The sequence below is a fragment of the Cibotium barometz genome, chromosome 48 (assembly GCF_041138505.1).
Source record: "Cibotium barometz isolate CiBa-2024 chromosome 48, ASM4113850v1, whole genome shotgun sequence".
Classification (NCBI taxonomy): Eukaryota; Viridiplantae; Streptophyta; class Polypodiopsida; order Cyatheales; family Cibotiaceae; genus Cibotium; species Cibotium barometz.
In genome coordinates, this window is record NC_141093.1 from 43,924,516 (window position 1) to 43,942,790 (window position 18,275).

General features: G+C 43.2%; 1 protein-coding gene across 1 annotated transcript in view; it reads left to right on the forward strand.

The window, feature by feature from the left end:
- The first annotated feature begins 3,677 nt into the window (after positions 1–3,677).
- Positions 3,678–18,275, forward strand: part of FBP (Inositol monophosphatase family protein) — a 71,133-nt gene continuing 56,535 nt past the window's right edge. Inside the window, exons 1-4 of the mRNA XM_086785857.1 lie at positions 3,678–3,952; positions 4,031–4,078; positions 4,162–4,236; positions 4,452–4,513. Of these exons, the coding sequence (XP_086641983.1) occupies positions 3,794–3,952; positions 4,031–4,078; positions 4,162–4,236; positions 4,452–4,513 (344 nt within the window). The 5' untranslated portion in view covers positions 3,678–3,793. The remainder of the gene's footprint in view (positions 3,953–4,030; positions 4,079–4,161; positions 4,237–4,451; positions 4,514–18,275) is intronic.

Consider the following 18,275-nt stretch of genomic DNA (forward strand, 5'->3'; position numbering starts at 1 on the left):
ACTCCCTCGCACATTTGTACAAAGACCTCTAAATGATCCAAAGAGTCTAGTGTACCGTCGTACTTGCCATCATACTTTTTCATGAGTCTCTACACTTGCTGGGCCTTAGATCAAAACTGTTTGCAAGGTTCTCTAAGAACAACAGGGGAATCCTATCCTTAACCCTCTTCCCATAGCTTCAGCAAAGGCCAACATCTCCGAAGATATCCCCACTAGCTCAAGAGGATCCATTAATGGTACTTGTGTGTGGAGCTAGAGGTGTCAAAACTATTGGAGGTATGAATGGTATACCAACAAGTGGTCTGGATTGAGGCATGGCAACTGTTCTTAGGAAAGGGACAACCATGCTACTTCTTGGCAGCATAAATGGCGGTATTGTAGGTCTCTGTTGAGTCCATCCAAAGGCTCATTATTCAGTTGAGATGTTTGGGGCAGTCTCATACTAGATGCAATGGTCATATACCATGGTAGTGTGGTGTGAATAGTTGGAGCTTCTGCAAACGAGTAATCTTCGACCAAGGGTGGATAGCTTGAGGTAATGGGATCAAGTTTTTCCAAGATATAGCTTTATGTTTAAGGTTCGCTTTCTTAACATATTTTTCTTGAGCATGAGCAATATAATGTTTCACATCATACTAAAATTGATTGTAAATTGATCAACAGCTTTAATTTTGTGGGAAAGTCTAGTTGCCGGAATAGGCAAAGGCTTTCCATACACAATTTTGAAAGGTACTCAACCAATAATAGCCGAATGAGGAGTATTATAGTATTATTATATGCAAACTGGAGAAGATAAATGTACTTATCTCATAAATTAGGTTGTTGGGCAACATAAGCTCTGAGTACATCCAAGATACTACTATTAGTAACCTCAATTTATCTATTTGTTTTTGGATGGAAAGTTGTGGAGAAATCTACCTTAGTGCCTAAGTTGGAGAAAAGAGTGATCCAAAAGCAGAATCTTTAGTCTTTGTCATAAATAATGACTTTTGGCAATCCGTGATGTATAAAGGTTTGTTTGATAAACATAATCGCGGATTGCTAAAAGTCAAAGTTTCCTTACAAGGTAAGAAGTAACTTAATCAATCAATTATAGTCTAAATCATATCATTATAACTTGATGTAGTAAGCAAACCTGTAATGAAGTACATTGATATTTGTTCCCAAGTATCATTAGGGATTGGTATAGGAGTAAGAAGTCCTTCGGTCTTACCTTTGTAGCTTTTAATTTTCTGACAAATAGAACATTCAGCCACAAAATTTTCTACATCTTGTTTAAGATAGGGCCAAAAGAATTCTCTAGAAACTAATTTTAGAGTAACTGAAACACCTCGATGACCCATGTATGGTGGTTGATGCATTTCTTCCAATATGAATTGTCTGAAAGGTTGTGTAATACACAATCTCTTTTGGAAGAAAAGATAACTACATGGCATGAATAATCACCAATGGGGTTCCAATTATTGTCTCTACGTTTAGTCCAAACCTCAAAAAAATTTGGGTCCATATCATAGGATTCTCTCATAGGACTCAATGTTTCACTTTGAATAACATAAATGTTGTGAACACTAGGACGTCTACTTAAAGCATCTACCACAACATATTCTTTGCCTGATTGATATTGAATCATGGGTTGAAAACTTTGGATAAATGAAGCCCATTTGATATGTCGATCAAAGATCAATGCTGGGTCAACAAAGGACGAATGCTGGGTCAACAAAGGACGAATGCTTTGTTGGTTTGTCTTGATTAAGAATTCAGATCCCATCATTAAAGAATGTTTCCAAAGTCTTAAGCTAATTCCTTGTTATAAAATTATATTCTTTCTACTGGTTTAAGCTTACGCAATCCAATTCTAGGGAAATAGAGTAAAAAACAACTTGCAAGAAATTTGATTATTCAAGCCAAATAACACATCAAAAGACCTCAAATTTAGCATATTCAACATTTGAGTGAATAACAAATAATACTTAGCTCAAAAATCACTACTCTAACATTGGGTACAATCATCCCCCCCTCATGTGTGTGGCCTCTCCCTACACATGAGTATTTAAGTAATACTTTATTCCATAGTCTCCAAAAGTATAAAAATGTGCTTTTTGTTGCACAACACTCTCTTATGCTCAAAATAGAGTGTCCATAAATTGAGGCTATGGTTAAAGCATATCACTCTTTACAAAATATTAAAGTTCAAGTATGAGCTTGATAAACCAAGGCTTTTCAAAATAAATCAAAATGTGCACAAGCTAGCACATGTATATACAAAGCTTGTTTACAAAAATGTGTGCCAATATTGTACTAATTCTCCTCAATCTTCAAAATCCTCTTCACCTATAAAATAACCACAATAAATTGGTAAATAAATATTTCATAAGTATACAAACCATAACCACACGCATGTTTGCTAGGCGTAAGTAACCCATGAATCACCCTTTCATATAAACCAAACTGTAACAAACACTGGAGGCCCCAAATATACACCAAATATATTAATATTTATAATGGCATCACCTATGATATTAACATGATTTGGCTTGACGCAAAGATAATCCAAGCATCCCCGAATTATCTAAGAGGGTAAAATAATATTTTAAAGAGGACTTAACCATAACAAAGAGGCGCATGCAAATTCCATTTCTTTCTTTTTTCTCTTAGAACCGTGAAGAGAGAGAGAGAGAGAGAGAGAGAGAGAGAGAGAGCAGAGTAAGTGCATGCGGCTCGGTGTGAGTGGACTGCTTGAGAGGACTAAGCAAGGAAGCAAGCATTTCAATAGTTGGAGAAAATCGGGTTAGGACTCGTGAGTGGTGGAGGAGGAGCTGGAGAACGAGGAAGATGGGTGGTGGTCACAGTGGCAGGTAGTAGAGGATCGCTGCCCTTAGAGTGGTGGTGAGGAGAAGCCAGCTCTCGAGGAGTTGCAAGGGAGGACGATGGTGGTCAAGCTACAAAGTAGGTGGCAGGAAGGCATCGCCATACCTAAGGTCTTGGATTAAATAATACCACGTTAGTGACATTATTTAATACAAGATAAATGGTTTATGTGAATACGCAAGATAAAAGATAAATGGTCTGTGTGAAATATGGCGAGTCAATATATATAAAATATAAAATATAAAATAAAAAATAAATAAAATAAAATAAAATATAAATAAATATATATATATAGGTCACATGGCTTTTGAATGTAATTTGCTTTGATTTCATAATCAAAGCAAAAAAAAGGTTCACCCATGTGCATGCTAACCATTTGTCAAAACATCTAAATAGCGAACCTCTAGTGGAAGTGGATGATCTTGAAGAGGCTGCTGATGCTGTTGTGTTTCAAGTGGATATTGAAATGGATCTGTTGTGTTTCAAGTGGATATTGAAATGGAGCTTGACGTTGTATATAATATATATATATATATATATATATTGACAAAACTTTTCCCTCTTGAGAATGATTCGTTAGCACTCAAGTGGGGTAGCATGATGAAAGCAGCAAGCACCTAGGATAAGGTTGCTACGATTTCTAAATTTGAGCCTCTCGCATGCCATCCCACTGAAGCCCTAGATGTCTTCTCATCGACGGTAAATTACAAGCCATTTGTCACTCAGCCTTCTGGAGATAATGGACAGCGGAGGCGACAAGTGGCACAGGAACAGAAAAAGGAGTGCTCATCCAATCATACAGACAACGCTCCAGGTCACTCTTGAGATATTCGGGCCTGGAAAGGTGGGGTTGTCAATAATAGAAAAAGCCGAGCTGAGAAGAACGCGTTAGACGCGAGAGCCAGAGCCAGAGCCAGAGCTAGAGATGGATCACGCTGCTGATGCGCAGCGAACGGACCTAATGACCATCACCCGCTTCGTGCTGAACGAGCAGAGCAAGTTTCCGGAGGCCCGCGGCGATCTCACCATCCTCCTCAACCACATCGTCCTCGGTTGCAAGTTCGTCTGCTCATCCGTCAGCAAGGTCTGTCCTCCCTCTGTTTACAATTTTCCCAAATTAAAAAACACTGGGACTTTGCTGAAATGACTTTACGCTGAGCAGGCTGGACTCGCAAAACTTATCGGATTAGCGGGGGAGACCAATGTGCAGGTATGTGCTCCCCTAGCTCTATGCTTTAGCAAGAACTGTCTGACATGCGCGGCATAACTTTCCCTACTGCTCTATCCTTGCAGGGCGAAGAGCAGAAGAAACTTGACGTGCTTTCCAATGATGTTTTCATCAAGGCTCTAGTCAGCAGCGGGAGGACGGTAAGAACCTACCAAAATTTTAACAGTTTAACTACAGTCCTACATCTTAATGCATTTCAAGCATACTGTCTACTGCTTCACTTTGTCGCAATGCATGTCCTCAACTTTTACACTGCCAATTGTGTTCAATGTATTCCACCAGCGTCTGTCCCATGTTTCTGGTTCTAATGCATGTAATGTGCACTAATCAGTTGAGTTATTTATTTGTTTGGCAGAATGTTCTTGTCTCAGAGGAGCTTGACGAGGCAGTTTTTGTGGAAGAATCACTTCGCGGCAGGTTTGTACTTTCTAGCAAGTCGGAGAATCATTTTCCGAACATTGTGGTTGACAAAGCTGAAGGAAGTTGCTGTGGGTTGAAGGTCTAGGTGGTCCACCAGGGATAGTTCAAAGCCCATAGCTGAGGCTCTATTTTAGAATCTATTGATCTTATATGGCATTCATTACTTAGAGTAAAGGAGAGGCTGTTTATACATTGCGAGTCAACTATTGGCTCTCACTCTGTGCTTGCTGGAAATTGTGTCCCAAGAAGGCCTACCATTCTTTACAACTGTCTCCCAAGTCGAGTCCTCCTATGCTCTATCTTTACACTTGATTTTATACTTAGGGATCAAATTATTTCTAAGTTGCCTTTCCTTGAAACCAATCACTGTTTTGGGTTCATGTGGAACATAGGACAAGTCCTCAAACCTCAACAAGCTCTTGAGGAGTCACAATGCTATCCTCAGCTGCCAGGATTCTTTGAGTCTTCTGACTTGAAAGATTGGATCAACTTTCACATTCTGAGGCAGTTCTAGCTTATAGGGTACCTCTCCAAGGATCCGGTAAGCTTCATAGTACCTGGGGGTAACTGCCTTCCCCGAACGTAATGCTTGTGAACTCTAGGATATTCGCATATATACTAGCATTCCCTCGGATAACTCTCTCGGCGAATGCTATCTATCAGCATAAAACCATGCTCTATCCTGACTACTCATGATAGGATGTGTAGCTTTGGCTAGCATCTCTTGCATATCTGCCAAGAAATTCCTAGCTGCAACATTCTGAATATTGTGAAGTCCCATAGCTACTAGAGATCTAAGTTGGTATCTTTACATCAGCATAAACGGGCTGTAACTAGTGGCTTCATGCGTAGCACTATTATGGGCAAACTCAACCATTGGGATGTACCTCTCCCAATCTTAATGGTCTCTTGGAGACGTATGCATGAAGCATATCCTCCAAAACTCTCCATCTGCCCGTTGGATTGAGGATGATTAGAGGAACTGAAACTCAGCTTGGTCTCTTGGAGACGTATGCATGAAGCATATCCTCCAAAACTCTCCATTTGCCCGTTGGATTGAGGATGATTAGAGGAATTGAAACTCAGCTTGGTCTCTAGTTGGATTGAGGATGATTAGAGGAACTGAAACTCAGCTTGGTCTCCAGTTTTTGGGAGACCAGCTGAGCCCCGATCACTCACTATGTCACAAGGTAAACCATATAACTTGAAAAGCTGCTCAACAAATTGTTGTGCCAATTTAGGAGCTGTTACTCTTTTCGTTGTGGGTAAAAATCCTGCCATCTTTGTCAATTTGTCTAATGGCATCATGCCCTCTACGAGTGAGGTAAACCAGTGATAAAATCGATGGAAATACTCTCCCATTTATTGTAAGGGATCTCTAGAGGATGTAACAATCCTCTAGCCCTAAGGTGCTTAGCCTTTTCACGTGACATTGACGACACTTTACCATATAGTTCTGAACAATGTCCTCATCTTGGACCAGTAAATCATACGATTTACCAAATCATAGGCTCGTTTGAACTCCCGAAGATTTGTTGTAGGAGCGTTGTGACATCATAAAGGATTCTCCTCCTAATCTTAGTGCTATTCGGTACACAAACCCTATCATTCCGGAACAACAATCCGTTTCGAATAAGGTATTGATCTCTTTCCACCTTGACAGGTGGAATGATCCCTGAGCTCTGGCCTGTAATAATGGAGCTCCTTGCTTGGACCTATTGCCAAAACCGACCAAAATATCTATCAGTCTCACATAGTCCTGTGTAACTTATGGAGGGCTTGGGGGTTTCGCAAAACACTTGATCATTAATGCAATTAAACAATGGAATTGGCCACAACCTTAAACATATGCTACTTAATCCACAAAACTGGAAAAGAGAGATTTGCAAAGTTGACATCGCATAGAGGCCGGAATGGGCCGACCCTCCCCTTGAAGTATTTTATTACCCAAGGAGAATAATATCATGTAGAAGTTTTGAGGGCCTTGCTCTCTTGGGAGATGGTGGATTATCCATGTACAAATGCCATAACATAGTCCAACATGAGGCAACCATAAAATTCAGCCGGTACACAAGCTGTAGAAATGCCGAGTCAACAATATAAACCATATATCTCTGTGTGGGTCATAGTTCCAAACATTCGTTGGCATTCGTCAAACGTATGGGAGAATGAAAAGTACGAAAACGTTTGACTGAAGTCTCTGTGGAGTATCATACGTGGCCTCCCAAATACCTCCATTTTGAATGGTCAAGCCATAGGCATGTTGTAATTAATACATGGCACATGCTGAAATTCATACATGTAATGATGCATGATGTTGGAATTCGGATTTCATACATGCTGAAAATTGAAATTCATAAAAACCTCATGAGTCATGACACAAGACATGAAAAGTTGTACAAAAAAAAACGATTATCTTATCCAAAAAAAAGTCACGAATGAAATGTTAGTTTCATACGCGTTTTTGCCAAACATTTGCAAATGCCTAGTTCATGAAGCATTCGCGAATGTTTGGAACTATGGTGTGGGTGCTGAAACCACGGATCTTCATGCAATAGAGCTGGTAAAGCAAGTACAATTCCATTCAGCCGGTACAAGAAGTACAATGGCTAGTACAATAGATGCAATGGTTGGTACAACGAGTATAGTGGCTGGTGCAAGGGCTGGTATAGCTGGTACAGTGTCTGGTACACCAAGTACAATGGCTGGAAATTATAATAAAATGATTAAATACCCTTGTCTTTAGTATATCTTTGCGATGGAAGCTTTCCAAACAGTCGCCAACAGTTGGTATACTTCATGGGCAGCCTTCAAGAGAGACAGAAAGAGAATAGCCACCATCATTAGGGCAGCCTGTAACGGTGGTAGAGGCTAGTGTGCAGCAAGAGAGCTTCTCCAAATGAAGAGAGAGGGCTCCAATTTATAGATTTGGGACTCCCATGAGTGAAAATGGAAAGATAAGGCTATGATGACAAGTGGAGAGCCACACAAGTGACAAGTGTGAGGCCACTTGTCTCACTTTGGTCCACTTTCTTGCCACATGTTCCAATCTAAGAGATGGGTTTAAGGAGTGTGATCCTTTGTATTGGAGGATAATTTCCCATCCCAAAGCTTGTACTTTCCAAATATTTAGACGTCTTGGAGTCCACCAAACTCCTTTCACCGTCTGGAATGCCAGGCTTCTCCTCACTCGACAGATGCATAGGATCCCTACTCTCAGGCCTCATTGGGAGAGCTATGGCATTTCTCCAGTGATACACGCAGATATTGGCATAGACTTTGGCACTCATACAGAAGGAGCCAGATCTCTCCTTTCTTTTGGTTATTCTTACATGGTGGTCTCCCCACCAATCACTGGAGATCGGTTTTTGGTGTAGCACCTTCCTGTCCTAGGTGTGCGGCAGATTTTGAGACTGTACAACATTGTTTATGGGGATGTAGCATTGCACAACAGATTTGGGGTTCTGTAGCCCAACCTATGGGCAAATTGAGTGGCCGAGTCATGCATGTGACTTGGGGGACAGTTGCTTGGCTCTCCCAGTCCGGTCCGCAACTTTTTTATGAGGGTAGTGGTACATATTTTGCTATTTTCATTCGTAGAGGTATTGCCCAGCATGGTTTATTGCAAGATGTTCCTCACTCTAATTATACACCCCCCAGACAGAGGATTGACACCAGTTGGGAGATTGTTGCCAGTATTACAGCATGGCAGATCTGGAGAGTTAGATGCACGGAGGCTATTGAGGGTGTCCATATTTTTGGGTCTCAGTGCATTAGTACTATATGGGGTGATATCATTCATACTCTTATGGCTACTTGGGGTCGCATTCAGGGGCCCTCTCGTTCGGCGCAGGCGAAGCACATGATATTTATGCAGGAGTGGGACCATGGCATCTTCTTTTTCTCTAGTACCACAGGTCTTACATGGCATCATGATGCTCCTCAGTGGTTGAAATCACCTTACAATTGGGGTGATTCTATTCTTTTCCGGCTTATAGCTGGGATTGTTGTATGTTTTTTTCATTCTTAATAGAAGTCTCTTTTTGGGGGAAAAAAAACATACTCGTGTCAGGAAAATCATATAGCTTAGCTTGACTCTTGGTGAAACTCAAAAGATTCACCTCCCCAATCCAACTCAATGCATCTGCAACCCTATTCAAGCTACCCTTTCGATACTCAAATCTCCATGTCAAAATCTTGCTTCAACTTTGCTGACCGTGCCTTCTTCCCCCTCAACGTAGGTCTATCTCAAAAATACGCGATCAACTCATGGTCGGTCAAAACAACACATTTGGATCCCTACAAGTAATGTCTCCAAATTTTCAATGTGTGAATAACCACATATAACTCTTTCTCCTAAGCATGCCATTTGACCTTGCTTTCAAAAGCCAGAAGTCGCTAGAAGTGGCATGAGTCTCAATTTACCCGGGTCCAATATGGTTAAAACTGGTGCATCTCTTGCCATAAGCTTGATCCTTTTGAAATCTTGATCAAGCCTCTCATTCCAAGTTATAGGAGTGTTGGACTTTCGTCCACGTCCTTTGAGGAAGTTAGAAAGGGGAATAGTCGAGTCAGAATACTCTCACTGACTTCTTATAGCGAATCCCAAAAGTGAACGAGCTTGTTTGACAGTGCGAAGTATCGGTTAATCTAAAACTTTCTAGATCCGCTTAAGATCTATGCTTATCCCATCTCTAGATCTATGCTTATCTCATCTCTAGAAATCCGATGACCTAGATGTGTGAGTTCTTCATAGAAGAATTCACACTTAGCGATTTTTTTTGAATTTTATTTTATAAAATAAAGTTTCTTTCATTCATGTAATTGTTTTGTTTTGTTTTCTTGTTTCTTGTTTTTGTTTTTTGTTTTGTTTTGTTTTTTTGTTTGTTTGTTTTTGTTTTTTGTTTTTTGTTTTTTTGTTTTTTTGTTTTTGTTAATGTCTAAATTAAAAGTCTTCGTTTGATATTATCTTTTGATTCCCTCTCCCTAGTAGCTAGGTTTGTTAGTTTATTTATTTTTGATCTTTCAAATGCCTTGTTTTTGTCTTTGTCCTTCTTCACTATTATTTCTTTCTCAAATCTCTCAATTCGTAAGTTCATATTTTTCTGACCTTATGAAGGTATATATATATTATTTTGCATATGGCCCTGCTCACGCCTCAGAATCCCTGAGAAGAATTTGAGGTGCTCTACATACTCCTCCAAAGAATGGCTATATAGGCTATATATCAAAATATTGTCTAATAATACCACAATGAATTTTCCCAAACAATCTCGAAAGAGAAAGTAATATGAGAAACTCGTAATGACCATATGTTCGAAAACCCGACTTAACTGATCTGGTGATATTCAATACGAAGATTAATCTTCGTAAAATACTTAGATCATATGCTCTAGGAAGGGGATATCTATTCTTAATTCTAACTTTGGTCAATCCAAATTTGGTTTTTCTATGTTTCAAAAGAAATGGAGCTTCCCAAGGGGATTTAGTCTATCAAATCTGTCTCGTCTCAAGATATTTTGAGAATTGTTGGGCAATCTCATCCTCTTCCAATTGTCTCATCCTGTAAGGTGTAATACTTACAAGCTAAGACCTTGGAATCAAATCATTTCTATGGTCAACCGATTGACTAGGTGGTAAACCATGAGGTAACTATGTGGAAAAAGCATTAGCAAACTTTGCCTTGATATTTTCTAACTCATGTGTTTCCCAAACATCTAACTAACTTACTAGATTTAAAATTAGAAGTAACATTAAATAAAAGAGGATCAAAAACACATCGACACACTTCATAATCAAAACAAGAGATTTGGATTCTGTGTTATATTATGAAGTTTTGCAGAGTTTACAAGAGTAGAGGGTGAGACTCCAAGATCACCCTTGAGACAAACCAGAGCATCTTCCAATAAAAAAGACAATGTATGATTCTTCTAGTCTACACGGATGTCATGGTTATGAAACCATTCTTTACCTACAATAATGTCTACCTAGCTTCATCAACAGAAAATTTGACTATCTGAATAACTCTGGATAGATGTCGGCAATTGGATCACACATCTGTCCCAGATTTGTCCATGCTCCGTTGCCAGGTTCACACGATAGACATGATCACTTGGCCGCGTTTGCACTCCCAAATTGTAAGTGCTATTTGGATCAAAGAGGATATGTATAGTTTTCCCCAAGACTGATCCATACATGTGTATGAGATCATTGGGGCTGAAAACTGCCATGTTAAAGTTACAATCCATGCAAGAACTATGGTATGAATGGTTAGGGTTACCTGTAATCTTAGTCAAGTGAGCTCCCATAGGTTTTTGCTTTTTCTAAGCTTCAAGGCAGCTCCCTTTCCAATGGCCCGTCTGGCCATTGGTCCTCTCGAATGTTTTGGAGACTCTGCTTGGTCCTTTTAGTCTTCCCGAAATTGGCTTGACCCAAAGTTTGGGTTTGATTGTGAGTCGTGGAAGCCTTCACAAACCAAAACTTTCGTTTATGTTTGAAATCTGGTTTGGAGTGGCCTGAGCTCTTCTGTTTCTAAGGAAATTCTTTTTATTCTTGCCAGCAATTGTCTCTTTAAAGATTTTTGCAAAATGCATAGCATCTTGAAGTGTTTTGCAATTGTTGTTCCTCACCTGAAGCTTATGATATGGGACCAATCCCCGCATTAAAAATCTAGATAAGGTGATTGCATCCATATGCGTTGCCTTTGTTGGCAACTCTCTAAACTTATGCAATTACAGGTTAAAAGATATGGTCTTCATATCCAACTCTGTAAACCTAGATGCTATGTCATACTCGTCCTCTGCCTGGAGGAACTCATCCTTGAACATATGCACAAGACTAACCCAAACAGTAGGCTTGTTTTGAAGCTCTCTCCACCATGACAAGGCGTTTCCTTTCAAGAGGCCCTCCACCATCTGAAGCTTTTGAGCATCTTGGAGAGGATGGAATTCGAAGTGAACATTCCACTTGTTGACCCAGACATCAACCACTTCTTGAGTTCTCTCCTTCCTTTCGCTCAAAAGAATCTCTGGGGTGAGAAAAGGGTCTGCTGAAATCTTCCCTGCGGGTGCCGGAGTAGTCGGCAACCGCCTTCTGTAGGATAGTGATCTGTTGATGCAAGAAAGTAATCTCCATCTGGAGATTGGCTATCTCATTGCCATGCTTCTTCAGGGTAGAAATCTTTGCTCGAAGCTTTTGCATCTCGTTGTCGAAGTAAGTTTTCTCAACCACAATTTATCCTCTTCCACCATTACGTAATGCTACCCACGAACATGAGCGTGACTGGGTTCCCCAATATCTTCCCATGTTTTTCTTTGATTATTCCTGATCTGGAGCTGATATTTATCACACAATCCATTCACAAAGAATCCCAAAATAGTGATAGGATCCATGTGAGTTGCCCGAGCTTGCAACTCTCTAAATTTCTGTAGATATGTGTCAAAAGCCATACTCTTCATTTCCAAGTTTTTAAACTTGGACACTAGGTTGTACTCGTCTCCGGTCTGTAGGAGCACTTCTAGAAAAACTCTCTCAAAATCTACCCGCATCGTGGGTTGCTTCACTTGTAACTCTTTCCACTAGGGAAGGGCTTTTCTTGTAAGGACTCCCTGTACCATATGTATCTTCTTATCCTTAGGGAAAGGATGGAACTCAAAGTGCGTACCACATTTGTGAATTCTGGAGTCAACAATCTACTCAGTCTTATGCTTTTGCTCCCCCTCAGAGCTCTTGAGTAAAAAAGGGTGCAACTAAAGCTGTCCGAGCTCCCTCTGCCGTAACCAAACCCATCAATGTTTCTTGCATGACAACAATGGTGTTGGCAAGGTCATCCTTGCATCAAAGTCTACTTCGGTGACTAGGTTATCGACTGTCACATCGTCATTTTGATGATCGTCGAGATGAACATTCTTGTCCATCACATGGTTGTTTTGTGCTTAATAAACCATGGCAATCCTAAACTGATTTGTTTCTGCTGGTCAAGGAAAACTCACGAGTTGAGTGTAGAGATGAAGTGCTACAAAAATCTTGCTCTCCCACGAACTCAAGTTTTATTGCTGTTATAAATAATAGTCCCATCATAAATAGCCAATAACCTTGGGTTTAGTAAATTTGAACCTTAGCCACCTGCATCCACCTGCTTTTCCCAAGGCTTCCCTAACCCTGTTGGATTAATCCCCTAACCCCAAGGGTTAATGCTTGCTACGTAACATTCCTCCCCGATGAGGATATTTCCATCCTTGGAAATAAATGAAGGAGAATCTAGCTACCTGCATTAATTTGTTTTGAAATCAAGTTTAGACCTGTCTATCAAATCCACATAGGAACGTATCAAGGAACTAGCTCAATTGAAGCTATTGTTCCTCCAACATATGACCGTGGGAAAAAGAAAAAAAAAAAAAGAACCTTCTTAGGTCCTTCAAGAACATAAACCATCCTTCAATCCTCCAACTCCTCATGGAATTGGAAACCTGAAATCGTTGAGACAACTATTTGCTAGTTGGAACATAATAGCCATTCTTTTCAGGATCTGGTGAATCCTCATACCTAGGAGGTATCATACCTCCCTCTCAGAGACTCCTGAAGTATTAGGCACCACAACTGTGTTTCTTTTGAGCTATCAAAGTCTGAGGCAATCTGGGTCAACCCAACTCCTACCGAATATAATCTAGCTATTGCCAGGCAAACTCGACCATAGGGATGTACCTCTCCCAAAAAAATGGTCGCCTAGAACCGTATGCAAAGCATACTCTACGTCTGCCCATCAGACTTAGGATGATGAGAAAAACACAAATCGGTCGAATCTCCGAATGACCTACTATAGGAGCGCCGCGACAATCAGAAGGAGTTTCTCTCCTAATCCCAGCACAATCTGGCACATAGACTCTATCATCTTGGAACAACCACTCGTCGCGAATATGGTATTGACTACGTTCCTCCAAAGACGTGGAATGATCCTTGAGTCTTGGTCTAAATCAATTGAGCTCCCCGCGTGGACCTACTACCAATACCGAATGAAATGCCCATTGGCTGACATAGCCCTCTCGAGGAATCATATAAGTGAGCACAAAACTGGGTGAAAGATTAACCCTCCCAATCCTAGCAATCCCATCCAAATTACCCTTCCGATTTTCTTGTCACGTCTTGCATAAACTGTGCCTACTAAAGGGTAACTATCTCCCATAAGGATAGGACATAGCAAGGTTAGAAAATATTGTTGCGGCATTAACCGCACACCGCAACCGCATTCTTGTAACCGCATTGGGTAAATTGTAATAAGCAATAGTCAGTTAGGGATTCCAGGGGATGTCATAGGAAGATATGTCTGTTCGGATCACAGGATACTATTCCTATACATGGATGTAACTGTATGCACGAATCAATCAATCAAATGTGCTGTGATGTTCTGTGAAAATTTTCCATACTTGTCTTAAATTTGCCATGCTGTTATCTTAGTCTTTATCATTTTGTAAGATAAGTATGCTGTGTATGAAGGTAACCAGTCCCGTAATCGCTTACTGTCTACGCAAGAAGTAAATGCGATTACACTTGGCGACCACGATGTTCGCGAATGCGGACGCGTTCTCAGGGGCCTCCTAAGTTGGTGGTCCCAGCAACTGGGCGGCGGAGCCACTGTTTTGACGAAGCTCGTCATGGTTCGACGAGTAGCCCGCCTCTTTCCTCGGTAGGGCCAGAGCCCGGGTTGCGGCGACGGAGCCGTTCCTGTCCTCCTATCCGCACTCCAAATGCGGGTGGGCGCTCTTTGACACCCCCAACCTCTCCTCGGACGGCTGCGCGACAGCTGTTTCCTCACCGGTGGTTACACACCCGCAGCCTGTAGTGATGGCCGCGCCAGCCAACAACATCAAGTATTCTAAGTTTCGGGGGAAACAAGGAGAAGATCCGGATGCACATGTGCGGCAGTTTGACAACTCTTATGGCGTGAATGTGCCTTCACCCCTTGTTCCTCTGCATAAGAAATCAATTTTTGAGTCTACCCTCAGCGGCAAAGCATCCAGATGGCTGGTAGAGTACCTCGTTCGGCATTTTCAAGATTATGATGCGGTACGTCTGTCGTTTTTGCGCAGGTTTCGTGTGGAGAAGACAGTAGCCCAATTTCTGGAGCGGTTTCGGGTCCTCAACCAAGGCAAGCGCACAGCGGAGGATTATGCTGCGAAATTTCGAGTGCTGTTGGAGCGGGTTCTGCTGGCGCAGCGGCCAGCCCAGGAGGTCTTGAATGACTATTTCTTGAAAGGATTATCAAAGGATTTGCGCACGACCGTGGCCACTGTGGACAAAGTGAATATGCCGCTAGCGGATGTCATTGCTCAGTCTATTCTCGCAGGGGAATCGTTGGAGGATAACGATTCCACCACTATGAAGCGATCCAAGAAGAAATCTAGCAGCAGCACGTCACAGCCGTCGACACAGTTCGGAGGAGGATTCGGACACACGGAGCTCGGAAAGTGAATCGGAGGACAGTAGCAGTACAGATTCTGATGAGGCACCAGTGCGGGAGACCAGGAAATCTCACAAAAGTGGGAAAGTCAGCACGGTTTCCGCAGGGGAGTCTTTGGCTGCTAAGTCCACGAAGGAAGTCTGGTGTTCTCGTTGCCGTCATCCTGGCCATCCAGCAACGGAATGTGCGATGAACGACAAGTGGTGTGCTATCTGTATCAGCAATTCCCATAACACGTCGGGGTGTTACTACAACGGGAGGGGGCACAAGGCTCGCCTTGGCAACTAGGTCACTAACATTGGGAAAGACAAGGAAATGCCCGAACTCTTTGTCGCATGGGTGCAGGTTGGGAGCTCTTTTGAGCAACCCTATAGCAACAAGAGTGGCGGTAGGGGTGGCGGTCGTAGTCGTGGTCGTGGAGGCCAGGCCATAGATCGTCCAAAAATTTATCTTTTCTGCACAGAGGAAGGACATTGGCGCCAAGATTGCCGAGAATCACAGGAGTATGATCGGAAGAAAGCTGAAAAACAGGCAAAAGCTGTAGGAAAACAACTGGAGGTGGCTATGGTTCAGATTGAGTCGATGGAGGAGACTGTGGAACTGGAGGTGCGTGTGGTCACGTGTTCTGGTGACAAATTGAAGCCCCCCCAGCAGGCGCTTAGCGCAACCACTTTTAGACTGGCCAGCATAGGAAGCTGTTCGCTAGCAAGTTACTTCTTGGGTGGACAAGCAAACCCCGGAATGCGTTCCAGCGCCAGGGCCTAGTAAAGTGCCAAGTAAAGTGCAGTTTCAGGATGTTGTGACTCTCATCGACGACATACCTCAGTCGGGGCAGCCTCTGCCGCAAGTCCAGAAGGATCTTTTGGAACAATCGTCCCAACAGCCCAGTTCGGACGAGAGTGAAGGATGGGATGGATTGCTAGACGCCCCTCTACAAATCAAATTGGGTCAGCTTCTTAAATTGGTTCCGAATTTTCATAAAGCACTGCTTCCGTCGGAGAAGATGGGCAAGGCGATCACACCGGCTGCGGTGGTATCCGTTCAAGCAGCACACCTGGAGCCCGTGGCGGCAATACATGCCACATCCACTGAGCAGAATGGAATCAAGTCCTCATTTTCCTGTAAGAATTTTTCCTCTTCATCTTCATCCAAGCCATCTGCCATATTCACTATTTCCGCAATGACAGGCCAAACTAAATTGCTCAGTTGACGGCGTTTCCTCAAAGCGAATTTAACCTTCCTAGGACCCCTGCGCATGGTCATCAGATTATGCTCCCAATTATGCCGGACCTTTGCCTGGCGCAACCAAGGACGACCCAGCAACAAATTGTACTTCTCAGTAGAATCCTCCATGCTCAGCACTACAAAGGACATGACGAAGGATATGCCAGCCACCTCAATCACCATGCCCTTCAAGACGCCCAAGGGTCGGACTCTCCTCTGATCAGCCATGTGTACCAGAAATGGTGCAAGATCCCATGCTTGCCAACCCATGCGCTTACAAGTGGACTCCGTTGCAATATTGACACCAGTCCCACCATCGATCAACACTTGATCAATCGTAAGGCCTCGGAAGCCTACGAAAATTTCAAGAATTCTTATATTAGCCACGGTTACTGTCGCCACGGGCTCTAGGTGTGCTGCTTGCACGGATAACACCGCAGCCGGCGTGATCGCCTTGCCCATCTTATCCGACGGAAGCAGTGCTTTATGAAAATTCGGAACCAATTTAAGAAGCTGACTCAATTTGATTTGTAGAGGGGCGTCTAGCAATCCATCCCATCCTTCACTCTTGTCCAAACTCGGCTGTTGGGACGGTTGTTCCGAAAGATCCTTCTGGACTTGCGGCAGAGGCTGCCCCGACTGAGGTATGTCATCGATGAGAGTCACAGCATCCTGAAACTGCACTTTACTTGGCACTTTACTAGGCCCTGGCGCTGGAATGCATTCCGGGGTTTGCTTGTCCACCCAGGAAGTAACTTGCTGGTGAACAGCTTCCTGTGTTCGCCAGTCCAGAAGTGGTTGCGCTGTGCGCCTGCTGGGGGGCTTCAATTTGTGACCAGAACGCGTGACCACACGCACCTCCGGATCCACAGTCTCCTCCATCGACTCAATCTGAACCATAGCCACTGCCGGTTGTTTTCGTGCAGCTTTTGCCTGTTTTTCAGCTTTCTTCCGATCATACTCCTGTGCTTCTGGGCAATCTTGGCGCCAATGTCCTTCCTCTGTGCAGAAAAGATAAATTTTTGGACAATCTATGGCGCGGCCTCCACGACCACGACTACGACCGCCACCCCTACCGCCACTGTTGTTGCTATAGGGTTGCTCAAAAGTGCTCCCAACTTCCCCATGCGGCGGAGAGTTCTGGCGTTTTCTTGTCTTTCCCAATGTTAGTGACCTGGTTGCCGGGGCGAGCCTTGTGTCCCCTCCCGTTGTAGTAACACTCCGACGTGTTATGGGAATCCCTGATACAGATAGCACACCACTTGTTGTTCATCGCACATTCCGTGGCTGGTGGATGGCCAGGATTACGGCAACGAGAACACCAGACTTCCTTTGTGGACTTAGCAGAGCCGAAGACTCCCCTACGGGAACTGTGCTGACCTTCCCACTTTTGTGAGATTTCTTGGTCTCCCGCACTGGTGCCTCATCAGAATCTGTACTACTACTGTCCTCCGATTCACTGTCCGAGCTCCGTGTGTCTGAATCCTCCTCCGAACTCTGTCGACGGCGTCCCCGTGACGTGCTGCTGCTAGATTTCTTGGATCGCTTCATAGTGGTGGAATCGTTATCCTCCAACGATTCCCTGCGAGAATAGACTGAGCAATGACATCCACTAGCGGCGTATTCACTTTGTCCACAGTGGCCAGGGCTGTGCGCAAATTCTTTGCTAACCCTTTCAAGAAATAGTCATTCAAGACCTCCTGGGCAGGCCGTTGCGCCAGTGGAACTCGTTGCAACAGCACTCGGAGGACCCGTAGCCGCTCCAGAGTTTGGGATACTGTCTTCTCCACACGAAACCTGTGCAAAAACGACAGACGTACCGCATCATAATCTTGAAATTGCCCAACGGGGTACTCTGCCAGCCATCTGGATGCTTTGCCGCTGAGGGTAGACTCGAAAACTAATTTCTTATGCAGAGGAACAAGGAGTGGAGGCACATTCAGGCCATAAGAGTTGTCAAACTACCGCACATGTGCATCCGGATCTTCTCCTTGTTTCCCCCGAAACTTAGAATACTTGATGTTGTTGGCTGGCGCGGCCTACTACAGATTGCGGGTGTGTAACCACCGGTGGTGAAGG